Source organism: Sturnira hondurensis, unplaced genomic scaffold (genome assembly GCF_014824575.4).
Source record: "Sturnira hondurensis isolate 20B ecotype Veracruz unplaced genomic scaffold, ASM1482457v3 Scaffold0004474, whole genome shotgun sequence".
In the NCBI taxonomy this organism is placed as follows: Eukaryota; Metazoa; Chordata; class Mammalia; order Chiroptera; family Phyllostomidae; genus Sturnira; species Sturnira hondurensis.
In genome coordinates this window covers 14,100,881-14,127,175 of record NW_028077105.1, presented here as the reverse complement: position 1 = coordinate 14,127,175, position 26,295 = coordinate 14,100,881, and the positions used below count along the sequence as shown (strand labels likewise).

Genomic DNA, 26,295 nt, shown 5'->3' with positions numbered 1-26,295 from the left:
TGCGAAACCTATTATGCGTGGATCTTTGTAATAGAAGTTAGTTGTGAATGCCAGAAGGAAGATCAGCTATTTGGGGCAGACTTGGGCCTTCTTAGCTTTGTCACTGATTAGCTACCTGAGCTGTTTAATTCTGCACTTCCGTTGCTTTTTTAAAATGGTAGGACTGCACTAGATTTTGTCTAAGTAGCTACCAAAGCCTACTATTTTGCAGTTTCTTGCTGTCCTGTCCAAAGTTTACCATCTTTGATTTCAAAGTGATTTTCAACAACTTCCTTCTAATTCATGATTATGCTTTTCAAAACCTGTATCTAAATCCTTCAGAGTCCCCAATGTGTCCACTGAACCCATACTTTACATGTGTTTATAATGACCCAAACAAAGCTCACTAGGTTGCTCTGAAGGCCATCCCTACTCCAGGAAGATTAAAACCTAACTGGGTGTTCAATTTGAGTTTCCATTAACGATCTGAGTTTCTTTATGTCTCTGCCTCAATCTCCATCTTAACTTACACTGCTGTCCATCAAACACTATCTGTATAAGTTTCCTATCTTTATATCAAAGGAAAAACCTAAAAAGATTTTTCAGACAATTGTCATTTAAGTGACTTGCTTATACAATTTTTAAATAGCCATATTCTTTGCAGTCTCCCATGGAGCAAGGCATCAAATATTTCAAAAGGCAGCCACTCACTTCCTTTATACTTTCTAAGCTTTTAAGTTCTAACACAATTTAAAAATCAAATTGTCAAGCAGCCTTGTTTTTACTATTATTTTCACAGGTACAGAACAGTATAAACCTCACAATGTCCACTTTTCCTAACTCACCACCACACCATAAAACCTCTGCGATTCATTCTAACACACCTATCAACACACTTGACAAGAATATAATGAATAAAATGGCAAGCAGTAAAATCTAATTCATGCCAGAACACTGGAGAAGTTTCATGGGAAGCACACGCGCACACAACTTTACAAAAGTTGGAAACACTGTTAATTTCAAATAAGCAATGATTACACTGGGACTTTCATGCCAGATGTCCTCATCAGTCAAAATCACGGTTTGTGAGAACAAGGGGTGCCACCAGTGTCCAAACATACAGCACGATGCCAATCCAACTAGAAGAGATTTTCACCCAGACAGCTGTCCACTGACTTTTCATCTCATGAGAAGGCTCATACCTGAAATTTGAAAGAAAACCAAAATGGGAGGTATTGAATTATCAGCCCTCGTGCTACCTCATTACTTCAGAAGTCTTCGTATACAGTTTGTGACAACAGATACGTAGTCACTAACTTATGTTGCCTAGCTTTCCCCATTAACAACTAATATGAAGGTAAACATCAATAATTTTCTTTAAAAGTAAGACATAAGTGTCTAAAAGCTGTCGGAAATAGGCTTTTTGTGTACTTCTAGCTTAGCAGCTCTGAAACAGGAGAGAAATGGAGTGTGACCTCTGCATAAGAAAGATGTTATTGTAACACAAAAGACTTACCAATTCTATCCTTTGTAAAGAATATAATCTGTTCCAAGTGTATAAGGGGAACTCCCTCCTATCCTCCATTCTAGTCTCAGATTTAAGACTGGGAGGAAATACTTCCCAAATTTAGCTTATTTTTGTGTTAAGGAAACATGCCAAATATATTTCGATCTGAAGTCTTAACACTTATTACTAAGAACTAAGTGGATTCTTACAGCTTAATGTGTTGCATTGTAGGAATTTTTGAAACTGTTTATTTTTCAGTAACAAATGACGTAAAGACTGCTCTGAAAGAAATGAGGCAAAGTAATTTTTTAAGAAATCTTTTGCTGGTATTCAAAGTCTTTTTACAAGTTAAAGGTATTACACATTAAAAATTATTAAAAACAGAGCTGCCCAAAACATACAGTTCACCTTGAGTCTCAAAAATCAACTCTTTCATTAATCATTAGAAAATTAGAATTTTGAAAATTAAAATAATATAAATTGCTACCTTCCTCTTACGAGAAAAAGATGAGTAAGTTTTGAAAGTGATTTTAAAAAAGCTTTCAAGTGTTCTCAGGATCCATCTACACTAACATATTCACACTTCAATTTTAAAGCTTTAATGAAGAAGTTTGAACAAAACAGAAGAAGTATCTTTTACTGTATTTTGTCAGCAATTGGTTACAGTATTTAAAAAATACGGAAAACTGTTGGATCAACTATCAAAATGTATTTCTCTAAATGTTCATTTCATGAAAACTTCTATTTTAACTCCTCCAAGACTTGGAAATATTTCAATGTTTGTTATTGCAAAAGCATGGAAGTAAAAGCTGCATTTCACTCCCTGATCTCACCATTCATTTAGCTATAAAAATTTAAAATATACTAAAGGATTAACAAGTATTTCACACCATATTTTACACCGGAATTAAGAAAGAACTATAGGAATTTTCACATGCAAAGTTTCCATAAAGTGTAAGTACCTGTACCAGTTGGTAAGGGTCATCATGATATAAAGGGAAGCCAGGAAAAGCATGAAGTGAAAGAAAGAGTAACTGTAGGTGACACCGTCCCGTTCATTATCTACAGCTCGGTTAACATCATCTCCGTCCTCAAGGGATCCATCACTTCTGGCTCCACCGTCCTCTATTAATGTTGATTCATCACTTGTTAGCGTCAGCTTATTAACCTGACTATTGTTGGAAGTACGGATGCTGAATGAAAACAGTTTAGAAAGAGAGAAGAAAAGGGGCATTAAAAATTGATTTATCAATGAGTATCTAGACCTCTTGTTAAAAAAAAACTCGGAACTGCTCTTACCTTGAATAAAACACACACAATAAGAAGAGGATCAGTCCTATAATCCCTTGAGCGTGCCACCACTGGACCGCCTGCCCCTCCTTCGGGACAGTGCTCGTTGTGTTGTACCCAATTATGCTTAGCAGACTAGGGTTGCACTTTGTTTCTGGAATGCAAATTCAGGTCAAATTAAACTGGTAGAATAAAAGGAATAGTTTATTTTTCAAGGTTTAATTGTAGTTCTTTTTTTAACTCTTTATACCCTTACAGCGAATTCAAAAAGTTTCCAGCAAAAGGCACAAGCGTAACAACAACAAAAAAACTTTAAGACTATTTGTATTAATACTGAAACCTTTCCAATTTTATATTGCTAATTTTATAGAAGTGCTTGAATATTATATTAAGCTCTCGAAAGTATAATAAATCTCTAGCTAACTTAGGAATAAAATTCAAGTGTTCTAAACCAAAATGCATTGGCTTTTTACTATGTATTATGATACACAAATAGTGACTACTAACTTTATGAAGTTTATCAACCTCTCAAAGTACACAGCTATAAAGGCAAGACAGCTTACACATACCAATTACAATTTTAGCAAACACTTTGTGGAAATGACCAAATAAATCATAATGACCTGATGTTTATTCAGTTTCTTAACTCTTATAAGAAAGAACTGAAGCAGGCTTGGTAAACTATTCAGTAAAGTTTCCAAAATAGGTTCCACCCCCACAAAGCCAGATATGTCAATCACCATCTTATTAGTGAAAAATGATTCTTAGCTTAAAGCCATTCAGATGATAATCTCAAAATCAAATTACTATTTTTTCTAACCATTTACCTAGATGAAATTAATAATGAGTCTTTAATATAGTAAACAAAAAACCACAATTCTCCAACTAGTGATAAAGCGCCTACAGAGTCTCTAAATTCAATAAAACGAGACTCAGCATCTTATAATTATCCTAAAGGAAAAAACCACTTTTTTCCTTTCAAAAGCAGTAATTCTTCAATTTATTTCACTTCAAATGATATATATTGGTTTCTGTTCCCATGAAATACAGTACAACTGACCTATAAAGAAATTCACTACAAAGCCCCAATTATATTCACTTGCAAGGTAGTCACAGACAAAAAGGATAACCAGTAAAAACCAAAAAAAAACAAACCCCGCCCCAAAACCCAGAGCCTACAACTGAATCAGTAAGCATTCGAACCCCTATTATTTCTCTGAATTTATCAGATGCACTGTGTAAATTAGGCATACTTCTTATAATTTTCATATAATTTCTTAGAATTTTGTTAGCGAAAAAAGCTAAAATATACATAATCATTCAGCAGACATGGAAATGGTATTTCCACACTCTATTCTTCTGGGAATCTGACTGCCTTCTGCCACCAGCTGAGCCCCCTGTCCTTTCTCCATCCCCCTAAGCACGCTTGCCCTCTGGTAACCACCAATCTGTTGTCTGTCTTTATGAATTTGTTCTTTTGTTTTTCATATTCCACAGACAAGTGAAATAATGTATCTGTCTTTCTTAATTTTTAAATAGCTTTCATTTCACAAAATGACTATCTCTGGGAAAAGAACAAAGACAATTGCAGGAGACTGATTAAAAATATATAAACCCAAGCAAACAAAACATTACCTGGTTCATTGGTCATAGCAGACCATGTCAAATACATCGTGTAGATTGTAATTACTGAAGACTGTAACAAACCAGACCTTGGTTGTGATTCCTACAAACATAAAAAATGGAGAGAAATATTCTAACAACCCAGAAGATTTAGGAAAACTTAGAAAAACAGAAGTTTCATACAAACTAATGATATAAAGAGCATACTTGGATTTTGGGCAGTATAGACATTACAGAGGCTCCAAGGCAGAGGAGCATGTTGACACTGACGAACGCTTTATTCTCTGAACAACTGGCTGGATGAGTATAGTAAACAAAGAACAGGACGATAGCAACTAAAGACAGCAGATAATTCAGAGCTGTAGCTGATAACAAAGCTGTGAAAGAAATATAATTGGACAATTAGATTGTATCACAAATATTAGAAATTAGGCATAGGCCTTGTTTAAAAATAATCTTGTTTTACTAAAAATATATCTAAGCAAGTGACATTGTCAGCATTATGCAGACTATAAAAGCAGGGAAAATATTAATTCTGAACTTTATTACAGAAGAATTTTATAGTCTTTAAACCTACTATTATTATATGTTTTCAAGTTAGTAACATACTAATATGATTGTTATTAATGGTAATAACTATAGCACAGAGTGTGCAAAACACATTTACAAATACTAACCATTATTTTCAAAATACAGAAAAATAAGGGGTCTAAATGGTAATGGGGAAAAATACAATAAAGATTAAGTCAAAAAAAGAAAAAGAAAAATAACTAAAAGAGGAATATTACTTAAGGTTTTTAAAGATTCATAATTGTTTAGTTATAAATAAAGACACTTGAAACAAAATTATTTTCACTGCTAAGCTCCGAAATCAATGCTTTTCCTCAACTAAAATTTTTAAAAGTTATTTGCTATGAAAGAATAAGTCATTATTATTGTATTTAATAAGGTAACTAACCTAAGTGTCTTCTCTATAAATTTCAACATACACGATGTGTTTTAGTGTCTGTGCTAATGTGTGCTCAATACACATATATTTGTGTACATATGCCTCAGGAGCAGGGGACCCATCCAACAAATAAATATTTAAATGCCTACAACATCCCAGGCCCTGGGGACACAGCAGAGGGCAAAACAAAAATTCTTACATTAGACTTTGCATTAAAGACCAAGGTAATCTATATAAGTGAATTTTCCAATGACTAAAGCTGACTTCTTTGAATACCAAACTCCTTATTTTTAACCACTGAGATCAAATATACTAGTTGTGTGAGAGAAGTATTAGGTTAGAGGATATGCCGGATTCAGCTTTCACTCCGATATAAAATATTTTTTAGATAAAACTCAGTTTATTTCACATAAAAATCCAGATTTATGGCTTCTTTAAAAAAGAAGAGAAATAAGGCAATAATGGGTTCATATTTCCAAAGGGCAACCACCGGATGAAAATGAGAAGTGGCTACATTCTTTAGACAGGGCCGCCACGCTCTCTAGTGCATCAGAACCTCTCCTACTTTTATGAGAACTGAATATAAACCTAAAGTCTGGCTCACTTCCCTCATTATTGTTACCTGCTGTAAGCTCCCGAATTTCCATCTGTTTTACAGGAATCAAGTTCATCATTATTAATAAACACCAATTACAATGCTGTAGGAATTCTTTTCGTGTTACTGATATACACAAACCTCACACAAATCATGATTCCCCACAGTCTACATATCTGCTCTCATCTTCACAATTCAACTATCTCAAAGATAATCTGTAAAACAAACACTCACCTGCATACCAACATCTTGAGTTTCCTTCTTCCATTTTTTCAACCCATGACTCATTCCATGAATGGGCAAAATCAATAAGTAAGACCAGCTGTATGAGGATGAAGCAAAAGGCCCCTGCCATACCTACATAAAACCACACTGAAAGGAAAAAAACACATAAATGAGTAGTTGGTGCAATTTTTATTATTTTATTCTCACAATTACAATACGCACAAGGAAAAATAAAATTTTATATAAATTCTCTGATTTTGCCAACTTGGAGAAAACAAAAAACAAAACAAAACCAATAAACAAGTAGAATTACAGTTCCAGGCGATTTTTTCTGTTTCTTTAAAAAAAATTTAATACCTTATGATTAAGGAAAAAAGATTTCTCACCAGTTGTAAAAGTTCCTTCTGGAATGAAGAAAGCCCCAACAATAATTGCTATTGCTGCAGCAAATTTAAAGAACCAGAATCTAAAGCAATAAGAAACATGACTTTAATTAATAAACATTTGTTTAACATATGGTATCATACATAAAATCTTCTAAAAGCATCTCAAAGAACAGCTACACTTATGTGACTGTTTCATTTTTTTCTGATGATTTCCTGAAAATGAGAAGTGAAGACTACTATGTAAACTCTTTTAGAGGACAATTTTAAATAAGATATTTTTGTCATTAATTCATTATAATAAATTGAGAGTATCAGTTCCATTTCAAAGGTTTATTTTATGTAATGAGTGCAATAATACGTAGAAATGTAAGGTACACTATAACACTAAATAGTTTGTTTTTTTAAACTCAGGGTACAAAAGTGATAAGTACCATTATCAGTACAGTAAACACACAGTCCATAGCTCATCCGTTAAAACTAGAACAGCCAAATGAGAAGTCATTACAGATTGTTATTTTTTACGTAAGCCAGTGTACTAAATCAAAGCAGACGGATGACCAGTAGAACTGTGTTATTTTGTCTCCTCGTGCTGACCAGTGGAACACTGTCTTAGTGGGAGATTTTGACAAGGATGATTTGCAGAGCCTCTACCCCAACAGAAAACTTCATGAACTGATTTACAAAGAAAAGGTTGCAAGCAAACCTGCATAAACATTTAACATGCTGTAAGAAAAGGTATCGGTTATTCTACTTCCCACGTAAGCACATTTTCATTGGTGTCCAGTAAAATAAGAGTGTCACAATAAAAACAGTATTTTTGCTTTCATAGCACTGTCAACTAAAATGCACACAACACATACCGTAATACTTTGATCTTTAAAAGGGTAATTACAGGAGTTCCAAGGTTATATCCACTAGGGTAGCCGGAGTATTCATCTATAAAAATATTTTTTCAAAAATACTTAAAAGAGATTTCTAGAACAGTTGGACTACAACAGTAGCAATGGAAGACAGTGATACAAAGACTGTAAATGTAAGACTAGGAACTGATTTTCATATTGTAACTTTTAGGTAAAGAACACTCTTTGCAGCTGAAGCCCAGCAAGGACTAGCTGTGATGGTGATAAGAGATCCAGAAATCTCAAGACTGGTATCTGTTTGAGTAACACCCAGATAAATAGTCAAAATTCTCACTGAGGACTGAACATTTAATGCATGTAAAAAGCTCTGAGTGTTGGGAACCGCCCTGCCTGGTTTCAGAAGTTGTAACCCCCCACGGCTAAGGCAGAGTGAGCAACCTTCAGACCATGAGCCACTAAGGAGACAATGCTTATCTCCCTGGCAGGGGCACTGCTTCTGCTCCTTTTACTTCATCCATAACAGGACCCCAATGCTTGATCAGGTAGCCAATAATGGGTAAGATTCCCCAAGGGGGGGAACTACCTAAGACAGGCACGATCACAGGGAGCCTCCAGGGAAGGACTTGGGGGGGCATAGCAAAAGGGAGTGATAGACCCTTGCCCCTTGGCTTTGACACAGCCTGAGTCCTCATTCTGTCTGTGAGAAGTCTCCTAATCTCTTGGCTGCCTTACTTTTAAGCCCGAAACAATGACAGAAGGCAGTGCAGCCCTGTACTAGAAAGGGCGGGTTCCCAAATGATAAGGGTCCAAGCAGAAAGTTGAGTTTGTTTCTCAAAGTTTTATGGCCATTTAGCTATCTGACCCTGACTCAGAATAGGCCCTCAGAGTTCTTTGCATGTCATCTATCATTTGATCCTTACTGCCTGACAATGATTAATGAGCTTTACCTGTATTCTTGTACAAAACAAACCCAATAAAAGCCCATTGAGGAAAAGGCTCTTCGCCCTTCTTTCAGAGGTCAGCCACCTTTCCTCCCCAAGCAGATCATTTCTTGGTAGACTTATTCTCATCCACAGTGGCCGGTGGGGAGTACACAAAAAAACTGACGCAAAACCTGGGGGGACACAGGACCAGTGATGGTGGGTGCTGATGCACCAACATGTAGCTGGAGCAGGCCATCCAGGTGGAATACACTGGATGTGGGATTGCTCCAGGAGAGCGACTGAAAAGCCTCTAAGAGGTATGTGTCTGGGGAGGGGAATTAGGGTTCCTGAACACACAAGGTTTTCCTGGAGAAACAGGTGCCGGGTGGGTCAGGTATTTTTTTTTGACCCATCAACACTTAACACTAATGAAGAGCCACACAACAGAGCCAGTCTTTCCAAGATGCATTCTTTCGTCATTAGCTAAAGCCTCACCTAGCATACACGTACTGGGCTGCTGCTATCCAGAACGATCTCACTGCTTGGAGGTGGGACCCAAGGCCACAGATCGTGCTGGAAAGGCAGTAAAAAGGATGACTTGCACAATAGGTCATCACTAAACTACTCTTTAAGTCTAGTTCCCAGCCTTCTTTTACTGCTCTGTAGTCCAGAAACATTTCTTTAAAAGCCAGAAAATTGGTAAATGTAAGCAGCATGTTGAATATGTCACCAGCCACTTCATCTTCATGGTGCTGTAAAGTTGTGAAAGCTGCCGTGTTAAATCCAAGAACCCACTCCAGCAGTTCCTCTTCAATATACTTTTATACCAATGAAATATATTGGTTAAAAACAAGCATGTGACATAAGTTGATCTTCTTCTATATTCAGACTCCTGGTAGCACTACTCCATAAAAATGTTTTATAACTGGAACTTGTCATCCACGATAATGTCCTCTAAATATCCAACCACAGCATCAGATTCTGCATCAGAGGTGGAAGATGCATCAAATGTGAAAGGGAAAGAGTGAAGCTCTCTTCCTCTGGGACATCCACGGCCACTGCGGCTGCATCTACCTGCATTATGCAAGGGGGTCCACAGACCCCACTGTGGTTGGGGCCCAGACTTCATTCTGCTCCAAAGCGCCCACTGACAGAGGGGAAGCCTTGCCACTGAGGCCACCACCAACTCACCAGAGCCTCAAGGTCCTGCCAGGTCAGCCCCCACACCCTGCTCTGGCTTCAAGAAAAAGAAAGTATAGACTAATTTCCACGATGAATGTAGATACAAAAATTCTCAACAGAACATCAGCAAATTCACAAAATACAATATCCTTTCATGATGAAAACATTCAACAAATTGGGTATAAAAGGAACATATCTCAACACAATAAAGGCCATGTACACAAAACCCACAGCTAATATCAAACTCAACTGTGAAAGTACAAAAGCTTTTCCTCCACAACTGGGAACAAAACAAGGGTCCCCACTCTCACCACTCTTATTCAATGCACTACTAGAAATTCTGGTGATAGCAATTGGGTAAAACAAAGAAATGAAAGGCAGCCAAACTGGAAAGGAAAAAAGTAAAATTGTTGTTATCTGCAAATGATATGATTTTGTATATAGAAAATCCTAAAGACTCAACCACAAAACTATAGGAATTAGTCAACAAATTCAGTAAAGATACAGGATATAAAATCTCCTTAGAGAAATCAGTTTAATTTCTATATACTAACAAATATCTGAAAAAGGAAATTTAAAAAATAATCTCAATTCACAATAGCACCAGAATGAACAAAATACTTCAGAATAAATTCAGCCAAGGAAATAAAAGATCTATACAATGAAAAAAACTACAAGACTATGACAAAAGAAACCGAAGACAAAAAATACTGGAAAGACATCTGGTGTTCACGGATCTGAAGACTTAATACTGTTAAAATGCCCATACTATCTAACGTTATCGCTAGATGTGATGTAATCCCTGTAAAAATTCCAATGGCATTTTTCACAAAAATAGAAAAAAGCCCTAAAATAATTATAAAACCACAAAAGACTCCAAATAGCCAAAACAATCAGAAGAAGGAAAAACAAAACTGGAGGTATCAAACTGACTGACTCCAAACTATACTACAAAGCTACAGCAATTAAAACATGGGACTTGTGTAAAAATGGACACACAGACCAATGGAACAGAACAGAGGGTGTAGAATTACACCGTTATGAATGATTTTTAACAGACAATCTTGGGAAAATTGAATAGTCACATGCAGAAAAACGAAACTGGATTCCTATCTTACATTACTCACAAAAATTGGCTAGAAATGAACAAAGACTTAAACATAAGACCAAACACCGTAAAAGATTACTAAGAAGGTACTAACACAAAAAAGAAGAAAAACAGGGAAGCAGCTCCTGGATATTAATTTTGGCAATGAGTCTTTGGAGAAGACAATAAAAGCACAGCAACAAAAGTGAAGTCAGGCAAGCAGGAGTACATTAAACAAAACCTTTAGCACAGCCAAAGAAACAACAAAGTGAAATGGCAAACTACAGAACAGGAGAAAACAACTGCAAATCATGTACTGGATAAGGTGGGAATATATATAAAGGATTCATACAACTCAATAAATAAACAATTCAACTAAAGAATGGACAGAAACTTTTTTCTAAAGAAGAAATACAAATAGCCAACAGATATATGAAAAGATATGCAGTATCACTAATCAGGGAAATATGAATCAAAACCATTTTAAGATATCACCTCACACCTGTCAGAATGGCCATCACCAAGACAAGAAATAGTTAAGTGTTGGCTAGCGTGTGATAAAAAGGGGACCCGAGTGCACTGGTGGTGGTAGTGTACACTAGACCACTCACTATGGCACAGAGAATGAAGGTTCCTCAAAAAGTTAAAAATAGAACTATCGTATGACCTATTTCTAGGTGTATATCCAAAGGAAATAAAAACAGGATGTCAGAAAGATATCTGCGCTCCCATGTTTACTGCAGTATTATTTACAATAGGGAAGCTATAAAAATGACCTAAGTGACTGTCAATGGATGAATGTAATATATACACAATAGAATATTATACAGCCACGAGAAAGAAGGAAGTCCTGCCATTTGCAACAACATGGATGGACCCTTGAGGGCACTGTGTTAACAAGTAAGATAAGTCAGACAGAGAAAGACATACACCAAATATCACTAATTTAAAATCTAAAAAAGGTGAACCTGTGAACAAAAGAATAGAGTAGTAGTTAGCAGGGTCTGGGGAGTGGGAGAGCTGGGACATGTTTTTCAAGGGTACAAACTTGTAACCAGTAAGTGAGTAAGTTCCGGAGATGTAATGCACAGAATAGTGATTATAAGCAACAACACTGTGTTAGACTTCAAAGCTGTTGAAAAATTTGATCTTACCTGTCTTCATCTCACACACACACAAACACGCAAAAATTAAGACACAAGGTAATAGAGGTGTTAGCTAACACTACGATGTTTAATATAGTGCAATGAATAAACATATAAAATCAACACTTTGTATCACTTCAACCTATGCAATGCCATATATCAATTATATCTCTTTCAAAAAGCACATGTAACAAAGACCGTTGGAGTGCCTGTGGGCATGAGACTTTGAGAACGGGAATGGTTGAGACTGTCATTCTGTAATACATTTTAAGAGATGTTTAAAAACACATTTAAGCCCTGACCGGGTGGCTCTGCTGGTTGGAGCATCATCCCATACACCTGGTTGTGGGTTTGACCCCCGGGCAGGGTGTGTACCGGAAGTAACCATTCAATGTTACTCCAACATCAATGTTCTCTCTCTCTCAAATCAGTAAATATATCCTCAAGTTAGGATTAAAAAAAAAAAAACACTTAATAAAGATGGTTAAGAAAGTCCTAAGAAAAAAACATAAAGTAAAACCAATGACCAAGGACAAAAATAAAAAGCTGTCAACACATTTTTTATAACCATTTATATTTCACTGGTTCATTCTTCCTGACTTTGGTGGCATATGTTAATAAATATGAAACAGAAGATACTAGATTTTTTAAATTTATTGGGGGGGGGAGATAAAATTTAACATTTTCAAACAGAGTAACAGAAATGGCACTCTATAATAACAGAGATTAATAAAAGGGACCCTGAAGTTTCCTTCCAGGTTGCCTAGCCAACCAACATTTAGAAAAGTAATTAATCATTCTGTTTATTTTCATTTTGGCTGAACTGCATGTCTAAGAAACCAAGTTCTATTTTATGTACTTAGACTGGTCTACGAAAAGCTAAGAAGAGAAAGAGGAATAAGCCCCTCATTATTGGTCACAGATGTGGTGGATCCCCATTTTAGGATGAAAATATAAAACATTAAGTATCAGAGATTATACCAATAAATGACTTATATTTAACATTTATATTTCCAAAGTCTGACATTCTCAAGTACACATAAGAGGACTTTCTTACTTTATCATTCATGAATAACCAAATAATTCTACAAATTGTGTAACCTTTAATGTTTATTTAGACAGATCAAAATTACTGAGAAGAGACTACCCAGAATTTTACACTGAAGTTTCCAGTAACGCAACAGATAACATTTTGGTCAACAACAGACGGACCACCTATAGGACAATGGTCCCATAAGATCACAATGGAGCCAAAAAAAAAACCCACCAGCTACTAATATTGTAGCTGACATAGTGTTGTAGTGTTTTGGTGATGCTGGTATAAACAAACAGTATATAAGCTAGATAATGCTGGTATAGAAATGTTAGTGGTTTATGTATTTACCATACTTTCTAAAATTTACTTTTCAACTAAAGTTGACATATGGTATCATATCCGTTTCAGGGTGTACCAGACTTGTTACTCATATTTTAGAGTGTCCTCCTCTCTACTTATTTAAAGTTTCCTGTAGAACAGTATGCTGTGTAATGCTGGCAGCAGCCTCCCCTAGCTCGTGTTACCGCATCTTTTGATTGCATCATCATCTCGTTTTTTCATTTGATCTCATGTTGTTTTATATATCCAGTGTAGTCTAAGTGTACAGTGTTTATAAAGTCTGTCTACAGTATTGTCTGAGGCCTTCCCATTCACTCAGCACTCACCCCCTGACTTGTCTGGAGCAACTTCCAGTTCCACAAGCTAAACTCCATCAATATTAAGTGCCCTCTCCAGGCATACCACTTTTTATCTTTTACAGCATATTTCTACTGTATTGTTTCAATGTTTAGAAATGTTTACATACACAAATACTTAACACTGTGTTACAACTGCTTACAGTACTCAGTACAATTACATGCTGTGCAGGTTTGTGGCCTAGGAGAAATAGGCTACATCACATAGCCTAATTGTGTAGCAGGCTATGCCATCCAGGTCTGTGTAAGTACACTCTATGACGTTTGCACAATGACAGACTCGTCTAACGATGCATTTCTCAGACTATCCCCATCATTAAGCAGCAGACTGTATTTAAACACTTACCCATTGTGCACTGCAGCTCTCGGATCACTGCTGCTCTTCACTTTGATCATTAACAGAGAGAGCAGAAGATAGAACATAGCCAAGCCAAAGCACAAGCGGTACACAGCTTTGTAGCCAACCAGGATACTACAAGGGACGACACCTTTCTCATTCTCACAAAATCCAGGAATCTAATGTAACGAAACAAGAGTTTGTAAACTAGAATTTTTTTAAGTAAAAAAATTCTGTATAATCAAGCAGTTTAAGATTTAGAAAATTAAAGTTTGCTTTGTAGTTTATGCTGAATATGTAATCAAGATAAGTCCGGAACATTTTCATAAAAAGAACTTTAATTCTTTTTTCACTTTACAGGAGCATATGATAAAATCACAAATGCAAATCTTAAACAGAACACTTCTTTTGACTTGTACACTAATTCTAAATTTTTTTAAATTTTGCATTTTACTGTGATATACTGAATTACCTAGATAAGCAAAGAGGAAAATAAAATCAATAAAAGTTTAAAGAATTATAGAGTAACTAAGTCAGTTTTTGAACCCTAATGAAGACATTGACAGCTTTTCAAAACCAATGCTACTTAAATTCAGAGTTTTGGGACCTTATTCTGCAAGAATTATTTCTGATAATGAAATTTGGATTAACATAATCACTGGGAGTGATTTTATTTTTTTACTTTGAATCTTGAAAAACACTGATTATCATTTCAGAAAGTCACAGTGGAATCAGAATACAAAAATATTTTTAAGTGAAATAAATGGGAGTACGTCTCTGAGCTACATATACTATTTGTATGTATGAGAAATAAAATTACATTACGCTAAGAAGGTGCTATTTCCTTGTGCTAGTTTCTATAGAGTCAATAAGCCCTTTCTGGGTCTCACGTAAATACCACCTTTCTGACCCAGGTTAAACCTTATGGAAATATGTTCTTACCCACAATCACTTGGCAACATGTACTCACTAGGCACCTTTGATTATCCCACTCCCTTAGGGCAGCACAACACCTGGCAAATTTCCATCATTAAGTTAATTCAGCCATCTATAAGGATCAGGTTAAGCTGGTACAGTAACAAACAAAATAACAGCTTAAAACATATATGTCTTGCTCATGTACATTTACATAATTGGTCCTGAGTAGTCAACTCAGGAATCCAGGCTGCTGGAGAAACCACCATCTCAAATGATGTACAGGTTGTGATAGAGAAAAAAGGAAATCTTGCATCAGCAAGTAGAGGCTGAAGCATATCACGTCCACTCACAACTCATTGACCAGTACTAGGCACATGACCTAACATATCACAAGCACTCTAGGAAATACAAATCTTTGATGACCCCCAGAAAGCAGAGAGGTAGAAATACCTGGAGGTGAGAACTAACATCCACCAACTAAACTCTTAAAACCATGGTTAACTGGATCCATGACAAAATCCTATCAACATCTCTTGGTATGTTTTTTCCCTTATACCCAGGACTTGAGTAAGATTAACTGAGCATCATACTAATAAAATTTTCCAAACTTTCTCTATTTTTCCTTACCCCAAAGCCAACCCCAAGCAGACAACTCTCTGCTTTAAAATGGAGGTTCTCTGACAAATACTCTCAACCTCAAATTTTCTATTATCATTCACCTTGCCTTGGAAGACAGCTAACTTCTACATCCCTCTCTTAATCACCTCCTCCTCCCTGTCTCTCCCTCTCTCTCTCCCTCTCTCTCTCCCTCTCTCACACACACACACACACACACACACACACACAGATGAGATCACTTACCTTTGACTATTCCCAAAATACAAATTAAATTTCCCCATTCTAAAAAATACTTTCCTTAACTCAGTTTCCTGCTAAGACCACCGGTTTATTAAAACTCGTATCGGCTACCTATATCACTGGATGCATTTCCTCATGGCTGGCTGACTGCCCTCCCCCGCCCCTCCTAGCCCCAGCACTCTAAAGAAACTGCTTTTCCAAGACACTGGTCATGTACTCATTATCCAACACCCTCTTCCTAAGGTTTGCACAACAGTGCATTCTCTTGATTCTCTCTTCACACTGTTTCTTTAGAACAGGAGTGTCAAACTCATTTTCTCCAGGGCCACATCAGCCTCACGGTTGCCTTCAGAGGGCCAGATGTAATTTTAGGACTGCACAAATGTAACTACTCCTTACCAGTTAAGCGAGAGCTTGGCACTGCCCCCAGTAGAAACCAGGTGCCAGCCGGATAAAACAAGGTGGAGGGCAGGATTTGGCCCGCAGGCCTTGTGTTCGCCACTTGTGCTTTAGAAGTTTCCTTTTTCTCCACCAACCCCCTTTCTAAGATCCACACCCATGTTTTCTAGTTCCTGCTAGATATTCTCTCTCTCTTGCACACACACAGAGTCTGTCCCACACACATGTAGTTCAGTACCCCCAAGCCAACATATTATAAACTATATTTCTCATCTTTTTCAACCTGACTCCCTGAAAAAAGTTTTTAAAATAAAACACCCTTTCTTACTTTTTTTCCCACCATGGATTTATAACAGTTTTCTCCCAGTTGTATAAGACCAGAACCTGGTTATTATTTATAATCCTACCGCTGCCCATATTTAAGTCCAGCTTCAGTCATTTCTATAATCAGTCTATTTCAGGCCCTCTATACATTCATTACATCACTGCAACAGCCTCCACCCATAACTGCTTGACTTCTATCCTAATTAACAGATCAGTCTTCCTAAAGCATACACTCTCTGCTCAAAAAAGCTCTTCATCCTCATTTGGCTTCTGATTTTTCAATGTCTGAATATAAAAGTTCTATTCATTCCTAGAATGTCCCTTTTTCCATGAGACCTACTGAAACGGACATTTACTTGATTAGAATTACTTCCTCTTATTACCACAGCACATTTTTTGAACCACAATCACAGAATTTAACAAGCTTAGACCTGTCTTTCCTAAAAGATGAGATAACTAAAATTGGCATTACATATTATCCTACTTGTTTATTCTTGTTTCCAGTATACAAAAATCTGTTTCATGCATACACACACTATAGGTTCAGTTAACCAATCAAAAAAGAAAGACTAACCTTATTCAGCTGGTCTTCCATTCCTGGTATTAACATTACACAAGCTACACACACTCCAACAAGCAGGAAAAGAGCGTAGATCAGCCTCGTTACAGTGGAGTTGTTTCCACTCGGACAGCATCGGCACAGCAAACATGGGGCACTACCACACAAACACGGTATCTGAGGAAACAGCATTACGGGTCAGAACAGTTTAAAATGACAGAGTGAAAATTTACATTCTATCCATCCATAAAAGAAAAAGAACTGAAGTTAAAGTAATTACCAAGGAGTGAAAGGTATTTGGCTCACATGCATTACCTGTAAATTATAAAACTTAGTAATTCTGGGGTAAAGATGAAACAAAGTGAAACGTAAAAATTCTTGCAAGCAAGAAAGGTAAATAAAAATCCGTTAAAACAAAAAGGGGAAAAAAATCACTAGTAGCAATCAATTTGGGGGTGGGGGCAGTGGATGAGATATTCATGATTACAAGCTGGCTAACTTTTCTCTAACAGAACTGCACATAAACTCAGACCTAGACAGAGTAACAATCACTAGACTTACCCTTCTGCCTTAATCAAATGGGGGGGGGGGGAGTAAATGAAACAATGTTTGTCAGACAATTAACAGGAGGCAATGCAGGAAAGTAATTTCTAAGAGGAAACAATGTAAGCTGTATGACTGGCCCACATTCCTGCCTGGGGAGAGTTTCTAGAACAGGGAGTAGGATCCAGGATGAGACCAGCAGTCTATATGAACTGAGAGTGCAAGTAAGTGAAGGTAGCTTCACTGACAGAATCCTAAAGGGCAGAAAACTATACAAAATAAGCTGTGGAGATCTACAGAGGCTTCAACTTGTCTTCAGGAGAGCAATGACCAGTGCATACATTTGAATAAATTACTTGGGGGGGGGGGCGGAAATAGGAGGCAGGAAGAGATGGTATTCCCACCAGCCAGAATGAAAAATCCTTACAATTCATGAGGTATTGAGCAGTTATAAGGGTATTACTCAGTACTAGGAAAAAAAAAAATCAGCCATAAGACTAATGGTCACTCCAGCTTCACTAAAGCAAACACCAAAGATCAAATACTCTTCAAGTAACTCACTTATGTCTAAGAACAAAGCTCAAGAGTATTTTTTGAAAATAAAAGTATATCCACAACCATCAAGGTAAAATTTGCAACTCTGTCAAATATCAGTTGACTATACTTACACGGGTCTACTTCTGGGCTCTCTATTCTGTTCCACTGATCTGTTCTTTTACCAATACAACACAGTCTTGGTAACTACAGCATTATACTAATTCATGTAGTCAGATAGTGTCAATCCTCCAACTTCATTCTTTAATATTGAGTTGACTATTCTCAGTGTATGTCCATATAAACTTTAGAATCAGTTTTTCAATACCCATACAGTAATTTCCTGGGATTCTGATTGAGACTGCATTGAATCTATAGATCATATCTGAGAAACTTACATCTTAACAATAGTCTTACTAATCTACCAACAGGGAATATCTGTCCCTTTAGACTTTGCTAGTCAGTTTTGTAGTTTTCCTCATATTGATCTTGTACATTGTTAGATTTGTACTATGTATTTCAGCTTTTGGATACTATTATAAATTGTATTGTTTTTAAGTTCAAGTTTCACTTTTTAATTGCTGATATATTGATAAGAGATTTGCTTTTATATATTAATATTGAATTCTGCAACCTTTCTCTAACTGCTTAGTAGTTCCAGGATTTTTTATATTGATTCTTTTGGGTTTTCTACATAGATAATAACTATATTCAACTACGAATCTATATACCTTTTATTCCTTTTCTTGTCTTACTGCACTGGCTGAAACTTACAGGTCAATTTTGAAAAGAAGTGTTGAGAGGAAACATCTTGCCTTGTACCTGACTTTAGTGAGAAAGTTTTGAGTTTCTCATCATTAAGTATGTTAGTCACAGATGTGTTATTGATATTCTTTATCAGGTTGAAGTCCCCTCTATTCCTAGTTTATGGGGAGTTTTTCTCATGAACAAGTATTGAATTTTGTCAAAAGTGTTTTCTGCATGTACCAACGTGATCACACGATTTTTAAAAGCTTGCTGAAGTGAGGGATTACATTAACTGACTTTCAATTGTTAAACCAGTCTCCCATACCTATATTTATAGCAGCTTTATTCATAACTGCCTGAACTTGAAAGTAATTGAGATGTCCTTTAGTAGGAGAATAGACAAATAAAATGTACATCCAGACAATGGTATATGAATCAGTACTTTAAAAACAGGGGCACACTATCCAAAAAGGCTACATACCATATGATTATGACTGTATGACATTCTGGAAAAGGCAGGAAAAAGATCAGGGATTGAGAGCGGGTGGAGGGATGAACGGGCATGGCAAGGAAGATTTTCAGAGCAGTGATTCTAATGCTCCTATAATGGTGGATACATGCCATTATATATTTTCCCAACATATGTCCAATACCAAAAGTTCAACTTATGTAAACGACAAATTTTGGATGATTATGATGTGCCAATCTAAGCTCACTAATTGTAACAAATGTACCATCCTGGTGGATAATGCTGATAATCAGGGAGGCTAAGCATGTGTGGGGACAAGCAATACATGGGAAATATACTAGATCCCTAATGATAAAAAATTACAAAACACTGACGGAAGAAATCAAAACCCTAAATAAAAGGCACAATAAATAAACTGGGCTCATTGATTGGAAAAGTCAATACTGTTAAGGTGCCAATTCTTTCCAAAATGATCTACAGATTCAATCCAATTTCTATCACAATCCCAGCAGAAATTTGTTAGAAATAAATCAGTTGCTTCTAAAATTTATATAGAAACTAGAATAACCCAAAGAATCTTTAAAAAGAACAAAGTTGTAATAACCCTACTCTGATTTCAAGACTAATTTTAAAGCTACTTTTAATCAAAACAGCATTTGGCTGGAAAAAGACTGGACACATTCATATATAGAACAGAGTTCAGAAACAGACACAAATACAGTAAAGGGATTTTTGATAAGTGTCTAAGTCAATCACTGTATAAAGGATAATGTTTTTGGCAGAGTGCTGAAATAGCTGGATAACTGTTTTTTTTTTAATAGAAAATTACCTTAAGCCTCAAACAAACCATGTGTCAAAATTAACTTAAGATATACACAATATGAAAAGTGTGACTCACAAAAGAAAACTGTTATATTGGATATGGGGCTTCACCAACATTAAGAACTCTTCTTTAAAAGATAGCATTACTACGAAAATGAAAAGGTAAGCCACAGACTTAAAAATAAAAATTGCAATTCAGTTACATGAAAATTTACTGGTATCCATAATACATAAGGAATTATCAAAACTTAATAAGAAAATAACCAAAAAAATGGCCCAAACATTTTAACATTTTAAAAAAGAAAATGTATGAAGAGCAAACAACCACATGAAAAAGTACTCAATATCATTAGTTATTAGGAAGCTATCACTACACACATATTAGAATAGCTTACATCAAATAGACTAATAATACTAAGTACCAACAAGAATGCAGAGCGACTAGAACTTTCTTTGCTGGTGGGAATGAAAAATAGTATAGCCATATTGGAAACCAGTTTGGGAGTTTCTTGTAAGTCAAACATACGCTTAACACATGACACCAATTCCACTGCTACATATTTTCCTAAGCAAAATAACTTGTAGTCACACAAAAAACTTTTATGGGAATTTTTATAGCTCTTTTGTCACCAAAATCTAGTAATGCCCCTTACCTAGAGAGAGGATAAAGTGTGGTACATCTAACACGTGGGTGTTCCATGTTGCATGTGGAATACTATGCCACAATAAAAAGAAATACCCAATAAAAGAAATAAAGTACAATATGTATGAATCACAAGTAAATCACACTAAGTAAAAGAAGCTAGACTCAAAGGGTTATATATTATATGACTCTCTTTAAATAACATTCTGGAAAGGTACAACTCCGAAGAAAGAAAAAATAAGACTTGCCAGAGTCAGGACAGAGAGTTTTTCAGGAGATAATTATTCTGCCATTATTACACAAGTACATGATTTTCCAAAACTCACAGAACTGTATAATATAAAGCATGAACTTTATGTAAATTTTATCAACTAAGAAATGACAAAAATGCATATAGAAATAACAATGTGGAAGGAAAACAAAGACTGTATAACATGAAGGTAACTGGGATCCTTGAAACAGGGAATCCTCTCAATAAAACAAAGGAAAAGGGCAGAGATATAATACAAGAAAAACTTCCTTAGATAAAGAAATGAAACTGTATTTTAAAATAAAACTGTTTTCCAGAGGGGGAAAAAGTAATAAATGACTTAAAGTCAGATACATTTGGTTAATTATTTCAAAGATAAAAAAAAACTCTTCAGGTACCCAGGCAGAAGAAACCAGTCAAACGCACATGTGAGATGTTCGGCAGGGACTGAATCCAGGGCAGCACTAAGACAGAACACAATCCACAGAAATAACTACGAAGCTGCAGGAAGTGAGTGTAGAGTTGACCCTCGAACTACATGGGTTTGACCTATGCAGGCCCACTTATACGATTCCCCCCACCCCCTCCACTCTCAATAAATACCTTGCACTGTTTTCAATCTGTAGGATGGAAAGGGCTGACTGTATGCATTGATGTGTGTATCATCTTATACAGGGAACGTGAGCACCCATGGATTCTGGTATCCACAGAGGCCTTGAAATCAAACCCCTTCAAATACCAAGGGTAATTAAGTTTGGGGGAGTCAAAAGTCATATTTACATTTTTGGCTACATGGGGGTCAATGGCCCTAACAGTCCACCCTTGTGCAGGGGTCAAATGTACCATTACATCAGTCCAATATATCTCTCAAAAATGTAACTGACATTTTTAAATACAAAAGAATTCAAGGATTTCAGCATCCATGAATCCTTTTTGAAAAATCTATTAGATGACAAAATTTAGTTAATTAGGAGATGAAATTGAGATTTTTAAAAATTTGGTGGATGCCATGGTAAAAAAGGTATGCTTTTAGCTTTGAATCCACTTAAGTGGAGGGCTTATTAAAAGAGAATGCTGAGCCCCAGTCATTTCCAGTAAGTTTCCCAGTGTGCTGATGCTACAGGGTCTAGGAACACACAGTGACAATGACTAGTTTAGTTCAACGAGCACATAACTGAGGCAGTTATGGTTATAAAACATAATGATCACATATAAAAAATAATACAAAGGGATTCTAGTTAAAGATGGCAGACGGACTAGATGAATTTACTCTTGTTCCCTTTGGAAACACCAGTAAAATGAAAAAGAAGAAATAAAATTAAAAGGCAAAAAGCACAGGATATTAAATATGAAAGACAGAGTATAATAACTGACTTAACAGGACAAGAAAGCTGAATCATAAGCCATCAAAGAAAATGTTAAGCAGCAATAAAGTTTACAGCAGAATCTCCAAGTCCATCAGGAACTGGTGTGGCACCAGATATCAATACCTCCATAAGTGAGGCTGATAAAAGCACTGGCTGAATGTCTTTTTAGCAGTTTAAAACTCCAGATTTCATCCCATTTTTCCCCTGACCAAATGAAGAGAATAAAGCAGAACTGGTAATACCGACATTTTGGGACAACTATTTGTTGATGGGGGCTGTCCTGTGCATCATCAAAAGTCTGGCAGTATCCCTGCCTCGACCACCCACCAGGCATCAGGACTGCTTACCTCAGACTATAACAACGAAAAATGTATGCAGATATTTCCAAATGTCCCTAAAGGGAGTAAAACCATGCCCAGATGAGAACCACTGCTATAAAAGCAATGCCTTAAAAAAATCTTTGTAAGAAACTCTCCTAATGAAAAAATGCTTACTTACCATACAGAAATTCCTTTACTTTATCAAATTCAGGAAAAATTAGATATAACGCTTTGTTTAAAAATGTATGTTGCCCTGACCAATGTGGCTCAGCTGGGTGGGCATGGTCCGAAACAGTGAAAAGTCACAAGTTTGATTCTGGGTCAGAGTACACCTGGTCCCAGGGTGGGGGCACATGTGAAAGGTAACCAATCATTCTCTCTCACACATCAATGTTTCTCTTCTCTTCCCCCCCCAAAATAAATAAAATCTTTATAAATACATATTTAGCATGCTACAATTCCCCAAAATGTATTTTTTTGTCTTGATTCATCCATTTGTACATATGCAATGAAACAGAAGAAATGTTATTGGTGGTGGGATTTTTTTGTGACACTTTAACTGTATACTCTGCATCGCATGACTATCTGTAGCAACTATGAATCATTTAAAACAAGACATTGTACTAAAAAATAAAAATCTAGCAGAGGCTGGCACAAAATAGTCAATAACCACTAGTTCTTTCTTATGAACTACTTAACTACATTAAATGTCTTGGACAAAAAATGAGTTACTATATACAAGGTGTAGTCATTCAAAAAAATCAATTCTTGTCACTAACACTTTGTCAAGACTGGGGTGGGGAAACTTGCTGGTAATGTAGTTACAGGATTAGGTAGGAGGTCCAAAGATGTTTGATAGGGTTTAAGGTAATCACCAGAGTCATAGATGAACAAAGGATTATGAATTATCTAATTCTTAGGCCCCGTCACAGCAATAAATAAATAAATTAATTAATTAATGCAACGTAACATTCCAATCTCTACACAGTATTACATGTAATTATACTCTATTATTACATAGAAGTATAATCTCTATTATACTTTTTCCATAGTTTAGAAATTCTCTACAGTTGCTTGATTAATTAGAAATCTTTTACAAAGATAAGTCCAAGGGAACTTGAGCAAAGGAAGAGATTTAGTTCTGACTAAACTGATCCAATTTAATGACGTAAATACTTTTGAAAATTTGAATAAATTTTAAATTTGGCAAAACCTGAGTAAATGAGCATATAGACTCTTAAGACTGCGGAAGAAATGGATTTGCATATTACAAGGCAAATTCCCCTTCTGTTGCTGTGGAACTGCAATGGAACGACTCGGGAATAAACCAACAAAGGCCTCAGGAAGGACGGGGAGAAAGATGATCTAGACTGCATATTATAGAATTAATTCCTAGACTGGCCACAAAAACCTAGAACCCGAATAACTTTGGCCAGCTAGGCTATCTGCCAAGAGATCTAATTATTGCAAGATAGGAAAACCGCCCCGTTGGTACTACCCTTCCAATGTACCTTGGAAAGGCAGTGTCAATTCTACTAGTTTTGTAGTCAATAAAGGTGGAGAACTAAATTTTAAAAACATATATGGGAATATCATTTTCCCATTGTTCACTAAAGCTATTTACTTTGATTTAAAACACATACATATTTTGAAAACCTTAAAAAAAATTTTTAACTGTAATTGTCCTTGAAGTAAAAAAGTTTGCTCATCACTGATGTGGAGATGAGAACAAAATGGGAAACATGTACCCCTCCTTTTAAATCTTTCCTATATACAAAGAACACGCCCACTTGCTAACTGGACAAAACCTGACTTTATGAATCATTTGACACGGCATCCCTCCCCAGTAAAAACAATCTCATAATAATCATTTTACTTTGTAATACATTTTATTTATTACATTAATATGCCTCTTTTGCATAAAACAGTCAAATAGGCACAAGCAGATTCTCCAGTTTCTTTAGATAAAAAGACACCAACTCTCCCTGCCCAAAAATGAGAATGACCTGATTGGAGTAGCAACCACCATTTATTATTTCATTAAAATTAAACATTTATAATTCAACCCATATCAAGAACTTTTTTGGGGGCGGGGAGTAAAATAATCAAATGCTGGCTAAAGCAGTGACACCATTTGGGAAGTCAGACAAGCAATTGTGAGAAGTGGGATTTAGAATTCATGAATTAGAGAAACATGATTTGAATCCCAATATCTCGACCAAAATTACAACTACTTTTATTAACTGTAATGCCAATATTTTGTCTCCTTTTATTTGGGAGAATAATCCTATGGTTATTTTAAATAAAGTTTATTTGTACCACCTCAATCAAGAAATCTTGTTACTAAAATGAAAAATGATTTCACTCTAACACTGTCTAATCAAAATGCAAAGTACACATGATTAAGAATGAAACTTCATATTACACAAGAATGCTTTATGTCAAAAGATACAAAATTTTGCCCAGCGAGTGTGGCTCGGATGAGCATCCTCCCAGAACCCAAAGGTCATGGGTTCGATTCCCTGGGGCCCATCCAGAAGGCAACCAATAGTTTGTTTCTCTCTCAGATGTATGTCTCGCTCTCTTTCTCCCTTTCTTCCCTCCTCTCTAAAATAAATAAATAAATAAATAAATAAATATTTTTTAAGGGCACAAAGTACTGCAGAACCGACCAGCTTTTCCAGACATCGCAAAATAGAACTACTTATTTCAAAACGATATTGCTACATGAACTACAGCAATATTACTGTCAGACTGTCCCAAATAACGGGTAGTTAATTGGAGTCTGAGCGACAGAACAAAGAGGCCGACCGGCCTCCAGGGATGGCAGTGCTGCAGTGTGAGGCCGTGGAAAGAGATGACGAGAAGCGAGGGAGCACCCTACAGAAGGAAAGGCCCAAGACTTCCATAGAGATGGCCTACGCAGACACGAACAAACAACAAAAGGGGGCCTGGAAGAATGGGGAGCAGCTTTCAAGAAAGACGGGTGGGACGAAAAACTACCGGCTCTCTTTTTCATTTCTCCCACTGGAGTTGCCTTCCCACCTCTACTGCTCCCCGCAACCACCGAGTCAGCTCTTAGCAAGAATCAGAGCCCCCAGGCTAAGTCGGAGCGACTATGAGAGAGAAAAAATGGGGACAGAAGGCACTCCCTGTTGGGTGGGGTGCCACGTTCCCGTCGGTTCTCACCCAGCTCAATCAAACCCCTTTCTCTCCCGCCTCTCACGTTAGGACCCCGAAGGCTGCCAAAATCCACCTTACCCAGCTCGCCATGGAGCACAGTCCCAGGACGCTCCCCATCTCCAAATCCTGGGAGAAACAGCAAACGCCAACAAAATGGAGACAGCTCTTCCCTTGCCTTTTCCAGGTTATTTACGATCTACGAGCCACTTCCGGCGCAGAGTTTACCCCGCCCCTCAGCTTTGCGTCACGTCCTCTGCAGCCTAGATAGGGTGCAATGGGGGAAGCGACGCGCTGAGATCGCGCATGCGCACCCGTGAAACCCAGGGCAATTTTCTTTGAGAGGAATCTTAAAATACTTGGGGTCCAAAACGTCTGGCTGGCTAATGCAGGGCTGACTGTAGTTTGCGAAATTAAGAACACAACGTGAAAAAAACTTCCTTTTCGTTACTTTTTATTTGAATTTGAGTATTAGTAGAGGATAGAGCTGAGTCTGTTTTGCCCTCCAGCGTTATAGAAACCTCTCTTAAGGCTTTGGGAGGA

The 26,295-nt window shown here is 36.6% G+C and overlaps 1 protein-coding gene across 1 annotated transcript; it reads right to left on the bottom strand.

Annotated features, from left to right (window-relative positions):
- Positions 1 to 28: 28 nt before the first annotated feature.
- On the bottom strand, positions 29 to 25,970 carry SERINC1 (serine incorporator 1). Its single transcript, XM_037045838.1, has 10 exons — positions 25,834 to 25,970; positions 16,893 to 17,054; positions 13,829 to 13,998; positions 6,555 to 6,634; positions 6,178 to 6,315; positions 4,607 to 4,776; positions 4,412 to 4,502; positions 2,786 to 2,930; positions 2,449 to 2,679; positions 29 to 1,181 (listed from the first exon to the last, which is right to left on the bottom strand). The coding sequence occupies exons 1-10, from the start codon at positions 25,870 to 25,872 to the stop codon at positions 1,046 to 1,048; spliced, it is 1,362 nt and encodes a 453-aa protein (XP_036901733.1). The 5' UTR covers positions 25,873 to 25,970; the 3' UTR covers positions 29 to 1,045.
- Positions 25,971 to 26,295: the final 325 nt, after the last annotated feature.